The sequence below is a fragment of the Haematobia irritans genome, chromosome 1 (assembly GCF_050003625.1).
Source record: "Haematobia irritans isolate KBUSLIRL chromosome 1, ASM5000362v1, whole genome shotgun sequence".
In the NCBI taxonomy this organism is placed as follows: Eukaryota; Metazoa; Arthropoda; class Insecta; order Diptera; family Muscidae; genus Haematobia; species Haematobia irritans.
Genome location: NC_134397.1, coordinates 85108226 through 85125606, shown reverse-complemented (window position 1 = coordinate 85125606; position 17381 = coordinate 85108226). Strand labels below are relative to the sequence as shown.

General features: G+C 32.3%; 1 protein-coding gene and 1 long non-coding RNA gene across 2 annotated transcripts in view; both read right to left on the bottom strand.

Moving 5' to 3' along the window:
• The window catches only part of alpha-Cat (catenin alpha), a 28390-nt gene extending 16936 nt beyond the window's left edge, over window positions 1-11454 (bottom strand). The window contains exons 1-4 of the mRNA XM_075291038.1: window positions 11083-11454; window positions 3295-3671; window positions 1106-1423; window positions 800-1003 (exon numbers count right to left, since the gene is read on the bottom strand). Coding sequence (XP_075147153.1) covers window positions 800-1003; window positions 1106-1423; window positions 3295-3671; window positions 11083-11236 — 1053 coding nt within the window. The 5' untranslated portion in view covers window positions 11237-11454. The remainder of the gene's footprint in view (window positions 1-799; window positions 1004-1105; window positions 1424-3294; window positions 3672-11082) is intronic.
• A 1931-nt stretch (window positions 11455-13385) lies between these two features.
• On the bottom strand, window positions 13386-14443 carry LOC142239751 (uncharacterized). Its single transcript, XR_012723107.1, has 3 exons — window positions 14140-14443; window positions 13970-14075; window positions 13386-13904 (listed from the first exon to the last, which is right to left on the bottom strand). It is a non-coding gene; the product is annotated as an uncharacterized LOC142239751 (long non-coding RNA).
• Between the last annotated feature and the right edge of the window lie 2938 nt (window positions 14444-17381).

Genomic DNA, 17381 nt, shown 5'->3' with positions numbered 1-17381 from the left:
GTATGTTGTTGTGAAAATGTCTTACATATTAGAGCTCGACCGAAGAATCGTTTTCGGCATTCGGCAAAAATCGGCCTTCGGCGTCAAGAACCCATTTAACCGAAGCTTTATTTCATAGGGAATTGTCCCAGCTTTGAATTTGTCTTAGCCAAAACACCCAGTACAAATAAAACGTAAAAAATATAAAAAAATCCTTGTTTGTCATAATATCCAGCAACTGAATTTTGAATACTAAAAATGTCTGTTAGTTCTAAAAGAATATTATAATACTTATGACTTTTATGATTGTTTTTATGACTTTGTTGAATATAATTTGCTAAATTTCTTTGATTAAATATTTCAGGAAAATAATCGGATTCTGCTTCGGTCGATTATTGCTTTTTTTGCCGAACATCGGCTTCGGCAAAAAAACCGCTTCGGTCGTGCTCTAGTACATATTAAGGCGAAAAATAGGTATATAAAGAAAAACAAATAACAACATATAGATCTCGAGCTTGATAAATCATTTTATTATAGATTCTATGAATATACATTGTTTTAGCTGAGCTACAATTTCATTGGCATTGAAATTTCTTCGATCACAGAAATGATAGTATCAATCACCATCGTCAGTTAAAACATTAGTCCAATAAAAAAAAATATATAATAAATTTTGTTTAAATAAAAATTTGCTGAGTCAATTAAATTTTGTATTGAATATTTTTTAAAATTCATATAATTGGAAAAATTTTAGGTCGGTCTTTGCAGGCGTTTGTTGAAGAATTATGCAAATACGATACCCACTAAAGATTATACTCACGTTCGACATATACTCCGACAGCAAATCTTGTAGAGCTTGTCTAACTGCGTTGCATTCTGCAACAATGCGCTCCCGTCTCTCATCACGGGTGCAATCAGCATCAGCCATTAAAGCAGCTGCACTTATTATGCTTTCGAGACGTTCTTCCAGCAATTGTCGTGACCGTTTTTCACTATACGTCAACGGATCCATGATAACTCCCTCCTAAAAAGTATAAATTTGTTTTACGGCGTGATTAAATTTATATTTAATGCGAACAAATCGGAGAAATGTGAATAATAAAAGCCGAGAGCAAGGCACACTTACATCGAAATCATCCAATGCGGCAGCTAACTCCCCTGCTCCACTGTATATATCAGTGGGTTGGCAAGATTTCCCTTGTGCCACATCACTTATGGTATTGACAGCGTCACATACTTGTTTTAAAATAAAATCCCTGTTTACTTTTGCTAAATCCAGTTCTGGATGACGCACGTAAACCTTCGATGCTGTTAGCAACATAGTTGAATGTTTCTTTAGCATAGCACGTGCTGCGGCAAGGTCGTCACGCAACTGAGGATCTTTCAGTTCTTGCTGCCTTTTCGCAGCCTGCTTAATTAACTCATTGGCATTTCTACCAAATTGCTGGAAATAGTCATTGTTTTATAGTTTGGAATTGATTACTTTCCTATGCTGAATTGAAAATGTTCGTTCGCTGCAGATGATATGTGTACAAAATGTTGAGCAATTTTAGCCAATAGATTGTAGGGAAATTTCCGTTTACGACTCGGTAAACAATTTCCATAAATTTCATCTTAACATCCAGCAATTTGGCTAATATATTCAATATTATTAAAAAAAAGGTATAACCTTCGGAATGAACATTTTCATTTCGACATCGAAAAGGTTAGGTTACGTTAAAGTGGCAGACCGATTTATTTCAAGCTCACTTAGACTATTCAGTCCGTTCCCAATAAACACAGTATGAGCGTTTTTCAAATGCAACAACTTTTCAGTTTGAGGGTAAATGTAATTTTCAACATAAATTCAACTTGACTTGAAACAGCTCATCTTCAACACATCTTCAAATTGTTTGCGAATTTCTTCCTATTTGCCAAAATGTTGACGAAATCTTTGATAAAGTGTCGAAGATAATATAAGAAAACTTTGACAAAACACTACCCTAAAATGTAACAAAAGAACCATGTGGTTTTTAATACTTCTATGTGCAACGAAGTTCATGGTCAATTGGAAGAAATAAAAAAAAATTAAAATTTTAGACAAATAACTGAATTTACTCCAAAAAGTTTGTAATAATAGGTAAGAGAAAAAAAGAGGGGGGTGGTCGGACTCCGAGAACAGGATTAACCTTGTAGCTTCTCACCGCTTCAGCTACAGTATCGTCATGAATCCTGTTCCCTTGCTCAAATTTCTCGCAGTACATTTAGTGACTACATCAGTGTACGTGTAGTCACTAGATGTATATCTCTTTGCCGAAAACATTAAAAAGCTGACCGATGAAAAAATATTGGACAATTAACTGGAACTGTTTCAAATAGTTTATAATAATTGGTAAGTAAATATGGAAAATTAAATCAACATTTTAGAGAAATCACTAAATTTAAATCTCTTTGTAGAAAACTACAATCTTTGAATGTTACATATTACAAACATTAAGAAGCTGACCGATGAAAAATGAGTGGCTTATCCACAAGAAGGTTTCCAGAAACATTTCAAAGTGCAACCAATTAAAATTGTTAAAACTTGATATTATTCCATATCATTAGCTTCTGGATGAAAATGGGCATCACATCGTCAGTTTCATTTACGTCCTATTACCAGTTTAAAATTGATATTTTGTGAGGAAATCTATTCTAGCACGCGGTCCAGCACGTTCCTAATTTAAAATTGCCCGCATATTAATTTTAATGCAGTTTTATGGCACCAACAGGAAGGAAATCGAATTATCTAGGCAAAAGTGTTTACAAATAATGTTTAAGATATTTAAAGATTTGTTGTTTTTTTCTTATTTGTTTATATGTTTCATAAGATATTTATTTTTCAATTAGTATTGGAGTGTATTATGTAGTGGAGTGTATTATTATATGTTTTATTTGGACGAAAATGAATAAATTATACAAAATTCATAGAATTTTGGCTTTGACTTTCAATTAGAAGTGGGGATATCGGTTATACAAATTTTGGTTGAAAAGTATTTGCAACAATGATAATTTTTTATTTGACTTGCATAGTAAATTCTTTGAGGAATTATTGAGTAGCGATGCATTTCAATTTGAGGATAAAACTTGAGAAATTATTGCTAATGTGTTGAATTTTACTGTTGAGAGTAAAGTCTGTTTTTTTGTTGAGAACGCGATTTCCCAAACCTTTGAAAAAATGCTTGAATTTTTTTCAAATGTGGCATTTTTCAAAAGTATGTGTTTATTGGGTTGTGATCCACATTAACTAAAGGTACCTATTACATATAGAAATGTAAATATATTTTAGATTCTTACTCTCATATTATTCATTAATTCATCTTGGCTGGAAGCATTTTTCAAACGATTTAAATCATCTTCCACTACATGCAACGATTTTAACAAGAGATGAACATCCACCATGTCTGCCAAAATCAATAGACGCGTTACAGCTGATAGTAGATTACGTGCAGCACGCACCATATTTCCTCTTTTAAGGGAACTACAAGGGTCTTCGGAAAATTCTCGTGCGGCAATGCTCATTGCATCTCCAGATTTTCGCACCTCATCAACAGCTGCCAACATCTCTTGTGTTATATCAGGATTTTCGTAAGCGATTTGTTCTCCTTTTTGAATAAAATTCTCAGTAGCTTTCTCAACAGCAGCAACAAGTGCGCTAGCTCTCTTAGATTTTCCTAAAAATTAAATAAAATGAATTCAGAGATGTTGAAAAGCCAGAGTATATTAAATAATTGTGTGACTTTAACCCCAAGGATCTGAAATATTTTGTAAAGAACATGTGTGAAAATAAATTTTAATTGATCTCGCTATAAAATAAAAAAAAAAAAACAAGTGATAGGGGCGACTCTCAAATTTGATAAATAAATCCATCACAATGGATTTACGGTACCTAATTAACTGTACAAAAATTTGCATAAATGCATTTATTTTTCTATAATATAGGCCGCGCTCTATACGAAAATGTGTATCACTACTCCATATTTATTAATGCCTTCCCAACAAACACAAGGATGAGCATTTTTCATAGGTAACGCCATATCAATTTAATAGTGAATCCCATCTTCAACATTAATTCAAAAGGCCTTGCAAATTGCTTGCGTTCAACAAATTTTCCAATAGGTTTGAAGTATTAAAATAACATTTAGTTTGAAAAGTTGTTGCTAATATGTTGCGAAATTTTTTCTAACGTGTTGAATTCTACTGTTGAGGGTAATGTCTGTTTTTTGTTGAGAACGCGATTTTCTCAATAATTTCTAAAATTGAATTCTTATCTAATTCTTTGAAAAAAAATGTTTGAAAGGGTATTGAATATAAGCATTTCTCCAATGCTTGTGTTTATTGGGTTCTATCTAAATTCGATATTTTCATTATTCTTAGTGTTATTTTTATTTCATACTATAAATATGATCAATTTCTGTTCAATGGTTATGGTAACAAGTCTTCCCCGTCTGTTTCTCGGTTTGCCATCAAATCTGAATCTAGTGAATTCGGATGAGCTTCGATTCTTAATTTGTAGTTTTTCAGATGTGGCAGTATTTCTTCCTTGGCTGTTTTAATATTCAACTCCTTGTATAGACTTTTTCCGATATGTAGTGTGGTGCTCCAGTGATTTTAAGCAATGTTTTTTTATTTTTATTTCCATTTATTTAAGCAATTCAAAGCCTTCACAGGACCAATTTAACGAATTACAATGTACTACTCTAACGGACATTACAATATTATATAAAAATATTAAATATAAATTAATTAAAATAAACAACAATCTTATATAAACAATTGAACCAGCAATTTTATATCAATAATCAATAACGTTATATATACATTTTTTTAATTATTATTATTATTTTTTTTTTTGCGTTTAATAATGTTCTTGGATCCCATTGAAATTAAAATATGTTTTATTTCGGGAGTCAAGAGACTACTCATTATTGGAATTGTTGTAGTATTTTGATTGTTGTATTGGAAGCTGTTCCCCATAGCTGAATGCCGCACGTCGAAATAGGTTTTATTATGTGTTTGTAAATAAGTAGTTTGTTCTCAGGGCATCATTTAGGATCGGACCCAATCAGGAAATTAATTTTGTTCACTTTTAAGTCGAGAACCTTTCTCTTAATTTTAATGTGGTGTTTCCAATTTAGTTTACTGTCAAGATGCTTTACTTCAGTTTCTTGCGGTTCATCTATACTGAGGGACGGCACCCTTGTTTGTGGGTTAACCAAACTACTTTGGAACGGAAGTAGAAAGCCTAATTTACTCAAAAATATCCCGGAGAAATCTTCCAACTGGAAATATGTGGGCCACTTTTATTCATATACATGAACGGCGAAATATGTGGGTCACTTTTTTTCATAAACATGAACGGCATTTCACATTGCGGTGAAACCACTTAGAGAAGCTTTGAAGCATTCCACCGCTGATTCTTTTTGGTTTTTGGTTGAAACCGGGTTTGAACACACGATTCTGTATATGCAAGGCGGTCATGTTAACCATTGCACCACGGTGGCAATGGTTGGATTTGAATTATATTTATTTTTACTTTCTTCAGGAGTGCTGTTAGAAAGACACGATCTTATAATGGTGATGATTTACCAAGGATGTCTCACTCAACCTGCCAGGTTGATCCATTTTTTCAATAAACTCCAAAGCACATCCTTCCTAATGAACATAAATAAGTTTACTTCAATATTTCCGCCTTCATATATCTTCTCTGTTGGCGAGGCGTGTTCATGTTTAACCAAGACAGACCGACTGTCGTTCAGTGTAGACGTGTTTTGCTATAGCTTGTGAATAATATTATCTAAAACCTGCTAAAAAGACTCAAATTGTGAACTTTCATTGCTTTAATAATAATTCTATACACCCTGTGTCTGGAAGCTTTGGAATCGAGCTCCTTTTTTGGAAATATCAGTGTTTAAAAATCCAAAAACTTTTTTATAATAATCGAATTTGCGAAGAAAAATCAGAAATACACAAAAATTACACAAACATAAACAAAGATAATAAAAACAAAGAAAACATATAAGAGAGTGAGAGGAAAATTGACAGAAGTCTTTCATAAGTGGCAAAAAGTGTTTGAGCTTTTACATTTTTGAGCAGCTGCACAACACTTGTTCGCATTTGGTTGTTGTCTTAACTAAAATAAAAAAATATTTTAAAAGCCTTTTTCAAGTTTAAAAACTTTTGTCTTTTTACGGATCGCCTAAAAGTAGGCCATAGAAATATTTGCTAAGACTTATCAACTACGGGTTACCCTGTCAATAGTGGATTAGTTGGTTGTTGAACGTGCTAAACACTTGCTGCTCAGGGTTGTATTTCTGCATTGTCCCATTAGAGAAGCCTAATTGCAAAATCGATAAGGACAACGAACCTATGGTTTCGTGTTGGCTGTGTCTCTCCTTATATCACGCTAAATGTATTGGATTAACTGCTAGAGTTGTTGATAACTTACAAGATGATAAAGGACTTCGTTGGTGCTGTTCAAAATGCAAAATTTATGATGTTGAATTTTTTGCATTTTTCAAAAATACAAAGGCGACATTTGATCTAATAAGTAATGAATTAAATTCACTAAAAGAAAATTTCGATAGATATAAAGACATGTTCAATAATGCTACTTGTTTGGAGAATTTTGTTCACTCACCCGTTGATTCTATCAGAAAGAGGAAAAAACCTTCTGAAGTAAATAACGCTATTATTCAAAATGCAGATCAATCACCTACTGTTCAACATAACTCAGTTCCGTCAATTAATGTTTTAGAACCTAATGAAACAGCAGCTAACAACAACAACAATAACAATAATTCTAATCGCTTTCAATTCCTGACATCTGTTCCACCTGCTACCCCCAGTAATCAAACATCTATAACACCATCTGGACAAACCTCATTTTTTTCACCTTCTACTACTCCTGTAGATAGTAATACAGCCCCACAATTACGAGTTGTTGCCCCTAAAAAAACAATATTTGCTTCGAGATTTGCTGAAGATACATCACCAGAAGAAATTTCTTCTTATATTAAATGGAAGCTGAGAAAACATATTGATACTGAAGTCTATAAATTTAAATATGCTGAAAAACGTAGAGCTGCATCCTTCAAAATTTTGGTTCCGGAAGAAGACTTTGCTACTGTCGTTAACCCTGAATTTTGGCCTGCCAGAGCAATAATCCATGAATTTATTTATAGAGAAAATCCAAGGAATGAATTGGTTCGCTTACCTCAACATCAAAACTCATCAAAAAACTGAATTTACTTTCTTCCAAAAACTACTTATCTATTGTATATCAAAATGTTAGAGGTCTTAACACTAAATTAAATACTCTTTATGCTAATAGTTTTAATTTTACCTATGATATAATAGTTTTTACTGAAACTTGGTTGAAAAATAATATTTATGATTCTGAAGTTCTTTGTTCAAAGTATAATATCTACCGATATGATCGATCAAACAAGTCGAAAAAGACTGGTGGCGGTGTTTTAATAGCAGTCTCAGCTGAGTTCCCTTCAGAACAAATTATCCTTACTAATATTCATAATATGGAAATACTTGCTGTGAAGATTCGTATTAATAGCTATAATATATTTTTAACATGTTCATATATTCCTCCCAATTCCTGTTCTAATTTATATGAAAATCACATTTCTGCAATATTAAGTGCTTTTAGCTCTTCAAAATCCTCCGATTTTCTACTTGCTTTTGGAGACTTTAACTTGCCATCTATTTCATGGAACCAATTTGGAGATACAAATGCTTTCATTCCTATATCATCTAACGATACTGTTATTAAAATAATTCAACCCTTGCTTGATTATGGCTTATTTCAGATAAATAATGTTTTTAACTCTCAAAAGAGAATATTGGATTTGGTCTTCGTAAATCAGCCTTCTGACTATTGTATTAATCCATGTGATTCTATTACGTTTCCTGTGGATAAATTTCATCCATCTTTCCGGACACAGGTTTTTGTCCCATCACTAACTGATCAGAAGAGAATACTAATTAATGAAGAAAACGTATATAATTTTCATAAAACTGATTATTATAAATTAAATACACTTTTGTCGTCTGCAGTTTGGGATGATATTATTAACAACGAAAACTTTGATATAACGATAAAAAATTTTTATGATTATTTATTTCAATGCTTTTCTAAGTGCGTCCCAAAGAAAGTTATTGTGAAATCTTTTGGACCGCCTTGGAATAACCGTAATCTTGCCAGACTTAAAAATAAGAAGAATAAGTTATTCAAGAAATATAAAAGATCAGGTTCATCATCTGTCTTTACATTGTATGTCATTGTTAGATCTGAGTTCAATGTTGAAAATTTGAAAGCCTATAGAATTTATACAACTAGTATGAAGCAACAGTTGAAATCCAATCCCAAGTCATTTTATAAATTTATAAATTCTAAAAGGAGGACCAGTACACTACCAAATTCACTTAAAAACGATACCTCTCTTGCTGAGAATGATGTAGATATTAGCAACATGTTTGCAGATTTTTTTGCATCAACTTATTCCGATGTGAAGTATGATTGCGAGTCTGAATATCCATTTAATATTATTGAATTTCCTACTGTAACTGTATCTAAATTTTCGATTGAGAGTGTCTATCAAAATTTGAGATCTATAAAAAATTCGTATATACCTGGCCCTGACGGGGTACCACCAAACATATTGAAACACTGTGCTGATTCTCTTAAAGTACCTCTAACAAAAATTTTTAATATTTCAATATCATCGGGTTACGTCCCACAATGTTGGAAGGAATCATATGTTACTCCATTATTTAAGTCGGGAAATAGATTTAAAGTGTCTAACTACAGAGGTATTGCGAAGCTAAGTGCTATTCCTAAGTTGCTAGAAAAGATGGTAACTGAATTTATAACGCATCAGGTTTCCTCAGCATTAAATGAATGCCAACATGGATTCCGAAAGTCAAGGTCAACTATTACGAATATTTTAGAATTAACGACACTAGTCAATGATGGTTTTAGGATGGGTAAACAAACTGATGTAATATACACAGATTTTAGCAAGGCGTTTGATAAAGTTAATCATATGCTTCTATTACGGAAACTACAACAACTTGGCTTCTCTTCTTCCTTGTTAAAGTGGATCAGTTCCTATTTAATAGGACGTATTCAGAGAGTGAGATTTAGGAATGTTTTTTCTAATCAATTTGATGTAATATCTGGAGTTCCTCAAGGTAGTCATCTTGGACCTGTCCTCTTCACAATCTTTATAAATGACTTACCCTTTGTGATTAAAAATGCACATGTATTAATGTATGCTGATGATGTCAAAATCTTCTATTCATTTAATGACCCTATTGACCAAACTCTATTACAGTCTGATCTTGACAATTTCTTAGTGTGGTGTGATATAAATTTGATGAAATTAAATATCTCAAAGTGTAAGCATATGTCATTTTATAGAGTTAAACGCATTGATACTAGTTACTTTCTTTACAGTCGTGAACTTGATAGGGTTGAGACTTTTCTTGATCTTGGTATTCTTTTAGATAATAGATTAAATTTTAAACAACATTTAACTATGATGATTAATAAAGCATACAGCTCGCTTGGTTTCATGAAGAGATGGTGTAAAGAATTTGATGATCACTGTGTCACTAAAAGTCTGTACATTTCTCTTGTTCGTACTACCCTAGAATATGGCTCAGTTATATGGGACCCTGTTTATAAAATATATTCGGATAAAATTGAATCAGTTCAAAAACAATTCCTTATTTTTTGCCTGAGAAAACGAGGATGGACATATCTTACACTACCTTCATACAAATATAGACTTGAACAAATTAAACTTCCGTCATTAATTAGTCGAAGAAAAATGTTAAATATCACGTTTATTATGAATATTATACATGGGAAAATTATTTCGAGTTTTATTTTGAGTCGTATTAGTCTAACTGTACCTCTTAGACCAACAAGGAACTTCCGTTTATTAAGTATAACTTACTTCCAAAGAGAGTTTGCAAATAATGATTCTCTTCGCCACCTATGTGATGATTTTAATAAGTATTATCATATTATTAATCTTTCTGAGGATAGAAATATGCTAAAACGTAAAATGATTCTTTATTTGAATGAATGAATGATAATTTATAATATATATCCCATTTTTTTTTTTTTTTATTGTTGTATATATGTTATGTAGTAGTATTATTAGTCTGTAAGGATATTGTATCTATAGACTTAATAAAAAAAAAAAAAAAAAAAAAAAAAAAAAAAAAAAAGACTCTAATGTAACTATCGTTAGCCAAGGAACTTAAATTTTTTAAGGTTTCCTAACTCAATCGGGGAACAAATCCAACAGAAAGGAAGCCGGATATAGAACCTATTTGGCAAGTTATAGAAAAATTGCATGTTTTTGTTTGAGATTATTTCCCATAAAAAACTTGCAAAATATAACATATTAAAATTTTTGATAATAACCAACATGCTTGTACGACGACTATAATGGCAAGAGTCTGGTTGGTGTTCATGTACATTTTCTGCTAATTTACACATAGAAATTAATGTAAATTAACGTATATTACCGAAAACATTATTATATTAAAGTAATTCGTTAGGTCGACTTTGATAAAGGATGAATATCCTAAAACCATATTATCATATTACATTTACTTATACAATATATGTTTGTCACTTATCAGCTTACATGGGTGAGCGACATGAAATTAGTTCACTGGCCAAATTAATGTAATTTTTGATGCTCTATAAACATCGACATTGCAACAATATATAAAGGGCGTTATATACTGTTTATGCCAAAGTTAGAAATAGCTTTCATTTTTTTATGTTTTGTTCGATAAGAATCCTTGCACGGAAGAAATATTTATAAATATTTTAAAAGATATAATAGATTTAAGTATTGGTGAAAAAAGAATGAATAAAAAATGTATGACAATAGTAATTTTATGACTTGAATTTAAAACAATTGGGATAACTCAAGCTAGTCCATTATTTTGTCGTGACTAATACCGGAGTATGGGCATCTTCAGTATACAATTCATTCAAGTCAAAACTATGTAGATAGATACAGATGTGAAAACATTTTTACATACCTTTCTTTTTTTTACTCGGGCCTTTTGTGTTCACCAATGTTGTAACTTGAAGAACAAGTGGCTCTAATGTCTTCTCAACAGACATTGTTCGTATTTCAAGATTTTTTGGATCCCATTTCATGGCAATTTGGCCAAAATCGGTCAATGTACCCATTTCGAGGATTCGTGTGTGACCACCAGTGAAGACCTAAAATTTTTCCGATCGATAGTTTCGAAAACAAAAACCTCCAATATTCGTTAGTGTTATGTGACAAGTCGGACTAAGGTATACAAAATTTATTTTTCCTTTGTCCACTAAAGTTATTAATTCGAGTTAGCACTAAATCCACTCTAAAACTCTTTCACTGTATACAATACGTAGTGTAGTAGTAGCAAACATTACAATGTCGAATCCACCATGAATAGTAGTCGGTAATCGGCTAGAGTCAATAGACCATAAGGAAACCTAAATACGGCGTATAGAGCGATGCGCACTGTCTTCAACAACAATAGGAGCGTTTTTTGTAAATAAAAGTTTTCAGTTTTAAGCCTTCCCAATAAACACAAACGTTTGAAAAATGCTAAATTTCAACAATTTTTCAAACATTTTTTCAAAGGATTAGGGTGATATTCATGTTGAGAAATTGTTGAGAAAATCGCGTTCTCAACAAAAAACAGACATTACCCAATAAACACAAACGTTTGAAAAATGCCAAATTTCAACAATTTTTCAAACATTTTTTCAAAGGATTAGGGTAATATTCAAGTTGAGAAATTGTTGAGAAAATCGCGTTCTCAACAAAAAACAGACATTACCCTCAACAGTGAAATTCAACACATTAGTAATAATATCTCAAATGTTATCCTCAAATTGAAATGCATCGCTACTAAATAATTTGTCAAACAATTTTCGATGCGAGTCAAATTCAAAATTAACATCGTTGCAAATACTTTTCAACCTAAATTTGTATGAATGAAATTCCCACTTCAAATTGAAAGTCAAAGCCAAAATTCTATGATTTTGTATAATTTATTCATTTTCATCAAAATAAAATATATAATAATACACTACACTACATAATACACTACAATACCAATTGATAAATAATAATCTTATTAAACATATCAACAAATTAGAACAAAAAAAAAAAAAACAAACAACAAAACTTTAAATATCTTAAACATTATTAGTAAACACTTTTGCATTGATAATTCGATTTCCTTCCTTTTGGTGTCATAAAACAGCATTAAAATTTGTTAACATGCGGGCTATTTGAAATTAGGAACGTACTGGACCGCGTGTTAGAATTGATTTCCAGCAGAAGGAATTCACAAAATATCCATTTAAAACTGATAATAGCATATGAATTAAACTGATGATGTGATACACATTTTCATCCAGAAGTTGTTGATTTCAACAATTTGTTGTTTTTAACAATTTTAATTGGTTGCACTTGTAATGTTTCTGGAAACTTTTTCTTGTCGATAAGCCACTCATTTTTCATTGGTCAGCTTCTTAATGTTTGCAAGAATGTAGCATCCAAAGATTTTAGTTTTCTGCAAAGAGATTTAAATTTAGTGACTTCTCTAAAGTGTTGATTTAATTTTTCATATTGACGTACCAATTATTATAAACTATTTGAAGCAGTTCCGATTAATTGTCCACCATTTTTTCATCGGTCAGCTTCTTATTGTTTTCAAGAACGTAGAATCCATAATTTTAGTTTTCTGCAAAGAGATATACATTTAGTGACTTCCTTAAAGTTTTATTTAATTTTTTCTTACCTATTTTTATAAACTATTTGGTTATTTGTCTAAAATTTTCCATTTTTTTAATTTCTTGCAGTTGACCACGAACTTCGTTGCACAAATAAGTATTGAAAACCACATGGTTTTTTCGTTGCATTTTAGGGTAGTGTTTTGTCAAAGTTTTCTCATATTATCTTCAACACCTTTTCAAAGATTTCGTCAACATTTTGGCAAATTGGAAGTAATGCGCAAACAATTTGAATATGTATTGAAGATGAGCTATTTCAAGTCAAGTTGAATTTATGTTGAAAATTATATTTACCCTCAAACTGAAAAGTTGTTGCATTTGAAAAACGCTCATCCTGTGTTTATTGGGTACCCTCAACAGTGAAATTCAACACATTAGCAATAATATCTCAAGTGTTATCCTCAAATTGAAATGCATCGCTACTCAATAATTTGTCAAACAATTTTCGATGCGAGTTCAAATTCAAAATTAACATCGTTGCAAATACTTTTCAAACTAAATTTGTATGAATGATATCCCCACTTCAAATTGAAAGTCAAAGCCAAAATTCTATGAATTTTGTATAATTTATTCATTTTCATCAAAATAAAATATATAATAATACACTACACTACATAATACACTACAATACCAATTGATAAATAATAATCTTATTAAACATATCAACAAATAAGAAAAAAAAACAACAAAACTTTATCTTAAACATTATTAGTAAACACTTTTGCATTGATAATTCGATTTCCTTCCTTTTGGTTCCTTCCTTTTATTAACATGCGGGCAATTTGAAATTAGGAACGTACTGGACCGCGTGTTAGAATTGATTTTCAGCAGAAGGAATTCACAAAATATCCATTTTAAACTGATAATAGCATATGAATTAAACTGACGATGTGATGCACATTTTCATCCAGAAGTTGTTGATTTCAACAATTTGTTGTTTTTAACAATTTTAATTGGTTGCACTTGTAATGTTTCTGGAAACTTTTTCTTGTCGATAAGCCACTCATTTTTCATTGGTCAGCTTCTTATTGTTTGCAAGAATGTAGCATCCAAAGATTTTAGTTTTCTGCAAAGAGATTTAAATTTAGTGACTTATTTAAAGTGTTGATTTAATTTTTCATATTGACGTACCAATTATTATAAACTATTTGAAGCAGTTCCAGTTAATTGTCCACCATTTTTTCATTGGTCAGCTTTTTAATGTTTTCAAGAACGTAGAATCCATAATTTTAGTTTTCTGCAAAGAGATATACATTTAGTGACTTCCTTAAAGTTTTATTTCATTTTTTATTTTCACTTACCTATTTTTATAAACTATTTGGTTATTTGTCTAAAATTTTCCATTTTTTTATTTCTTGCAATTGACCACGAACTTCGTTGCACAAATAAGTATTGAAAACCACATGGTTTTTTCGTTGCATTTTAGGGTAGTGTTTTGTCAAAGTTTTCTCATATTATCTTCAACACCTTTTCAAAGATTTCGTCAACATTTTGGCAAATTGGAAGTAATTCGCAAACAATTTGAAGATGTATTGAAGATGAGCTATTTCAAGTCAAGTTGAATTTATGTTGAAAATTATATTTACCCTCAAACTGAAAAGTTGTTGCATTTGAAAAACGCTCATCCTGTGTTTATTGGGTTGTACTAATGGCGTTTTCTTTTCTTGTAAAAAATGCGCACTTTTTTGCATTTTACCCGGAAAATGTACTTTTTAGGTTCTTTTCTAAAAAAACAGGCAAAAGTGCGAAAAGGCTTTGAATTCTGTTGTGAAAATAGCGCCACGCATAGAGGCAAATTACGGGCATTTTCAGCACTGCCAACAAACGAGAGTGCTGCGATTGCCCTGCCTCCTTCTTTGAATTCTTTTCTGCCCGCTGAAATGATAGCATTTTTTTAGGTTGCTGGTAACATTTTGAAAATGCGCATTCTGTACAGACAAAATGAAGGAAAAGCACTTTTTTCAGAAAAGAAAACACCATAAGATCATGTTTTCGTACGAAAAACTGTTATACTCCATATAAAAAAAAACGTTAGCGCGGAATAAATGCGAAATCTTTGTTTTGAGCATTTCTAAACACATATTTATACAACCGTGGATTTTTCGCACGAAAAATTAGGCAGGCATATTAATTCGCATAAATAAGTTAACATCCCTGCCTTTGAGACCCTATTTACGGAGATAGATGAAGATATTCGTTTTTCGCAAAAACGAACTTAGTACCAAGCATTAAGGCCAGTATTAAGTTGGTATTATCGCGCTAAATTGTTCATTTTTTCTACGATTACTTTTCTTTAATAATTCATTTCACAGCAAAACAAAACTTTCAATTGTTGCATTGGATCATTCCCCAACATGTTAGGTTAGGTTATGTGGCAGCCCGATGTATCAGGCTCACTTAGACTATTCAGTCCATTGTGATACCACAGTGGTGAGCTTCTCTCTTATCACTGAATGCTGCCCGATTCCATGTTACCCTCAATGACAAGGGACCTCCTCTTTATAGCCGAGTCCGAACGGCTATAACCATTGCACCACGGTGGCCCCAACATGTTAAGGCCGGTACTATCTTCATTATTGCAAGACATTTTATACAAATCATTCTTTCCCACATAGAAACGGTGTTTATTTAGGTGTCTGGGAGTGCCATTTAAAAGGGAGCGATATTGAATTAAGTTATAACACGCAAACACCCACATACTCCTAGCAGAGTCTTGCGCCAGCCGATTTCGGCTAGACGCCGTCGAGGTTTTGACGGCTGGAAACGGCTTAAAATAAACCGCTGAACGAATTCACAAAGTCGCCGAAGATTTTCATAAAAATATGTTTTTCGCAGTTTTTAAAAAAGGGTAAACTTTAAATTATTTTATAAGTTTGAAATATTTCACTCTGGATTTGAATTATTTTTTCAGGACAATTTAAAGAATAAATAATTGCCACTTTTACCAATGTCATACGATTCATTTATCATCTGATTTTGACTTCTTAAAATTGTAAACAACATATTGAAATTTGTTGTTTTTGTTATCGTGATTCAACCTCCTTATTCAGCCATGGAAAACTAGTTAAAATTGACAGAAGAATGTTATTGGAAAATCCCTGCCAACATTTTTTGTATTTGACGGCGCTTCTGAGAATCCCCACCACATCGGAAACAGTCGTATAGGATATCTAAAATACGTAGGAAAAGCGCCGTCACTATTGAGAAGTTGCACCACGTCAAGTTACTATAAAAAAGCATCGCATGTGTGCAATTTGTAGGTGCATTTTTAGATAAATTTAAAACGACGCCCACAAGAGCTCCTTTAAACTATTAGAAAAAGTGAATTTTAATATAGTTGTAAATGAATCATTGTGGTCAAGTAAATCACGATGTTTATTTTTTTTATTAAACATTTATAAATTCTTAAAAATATAACATTTATACGACTATCACTTCGCATTTAACATCATTTGTTTGCATTAATAAAAGAATGACGTTTAGTTACAAGTAGCAAGTTACATCCCCGCCAGCATTTCAAAGTTCCATTTCATCTTCATCGCTACCACAGACTCGTAAGTGACACTGCAACAATCGCCTACTGTGATGGGGGCAAGCGTATGAAAAAGTATGAAATGTAAATGAAAGTATTTTGCCATCACTATTGTTACAAGATGTTGCGGAGCCCTTGAAAGTATAAATTCACCACTGGGTGCGAAAGGGGAAAATTGGCGTGGGGGTTTCATATGGTAAACATTGGTGCCTACGTGGCAGTCTCAGAACGACGAAGTATCCCCAGCCCATATTTGGGATGGTCACTTGAGGAGCCAGGGAAATCTTTTTTTGTTGTTTTGAGCCCCAAGCGTTTGTCAATATTTTTTGATTTTCTTTTCTTTTTTTTGTGTTTGTAGGTATGTTGAGTTTTTGTTATTTTTATGTGCATGGTTGGAGGAGACATGGCGTCGTTTGGGTTTGTGAAATGGAATCCGTGCCCACGGGATGCCATATTTCACAAACCCATATGAACGCGATGTCCCCTAGAACCACGCTTGATTTTTGATTTGTGTTTTTGTTATTGGTTTGATTCGGGTGCACCTGGGGATATGTGAAAATACGAAGGGAAACATCCAGTGCCGTGGGATGTGGCCTTTTGTATTCCCAAAAATATAACCATGTCCATCTGAATCAATGCACTGGTAAGGAGGTTATGTGTGCCATGACGGGGAGGCTTTTGTTCTATATTGTGCCCGATGCGTCCCCGCCATGTATGCTGCTGGTGTATATAAATGTACTCATGCAATTGTATGTACATATCCACCGGCGGAATTTGTGAAATAAAATATCCGTGCCAAGGGATAAGTTATTGCACAGGCTCGGCTGGTGGCTATGTCCATACAAGTCCATGAGTAGTGGTCCATGGATACCTGCAAGAAAAAAAGAAAAGAAATAGATTAATATAAAGGAAATTGAAGAATAAATGTAGCAAGAAGAAAACGTGTTAAGAGACGCGGACTGAATAAATTGTGTCATCCTGTAATTGACAGATCATGTTTTTATCGACAGA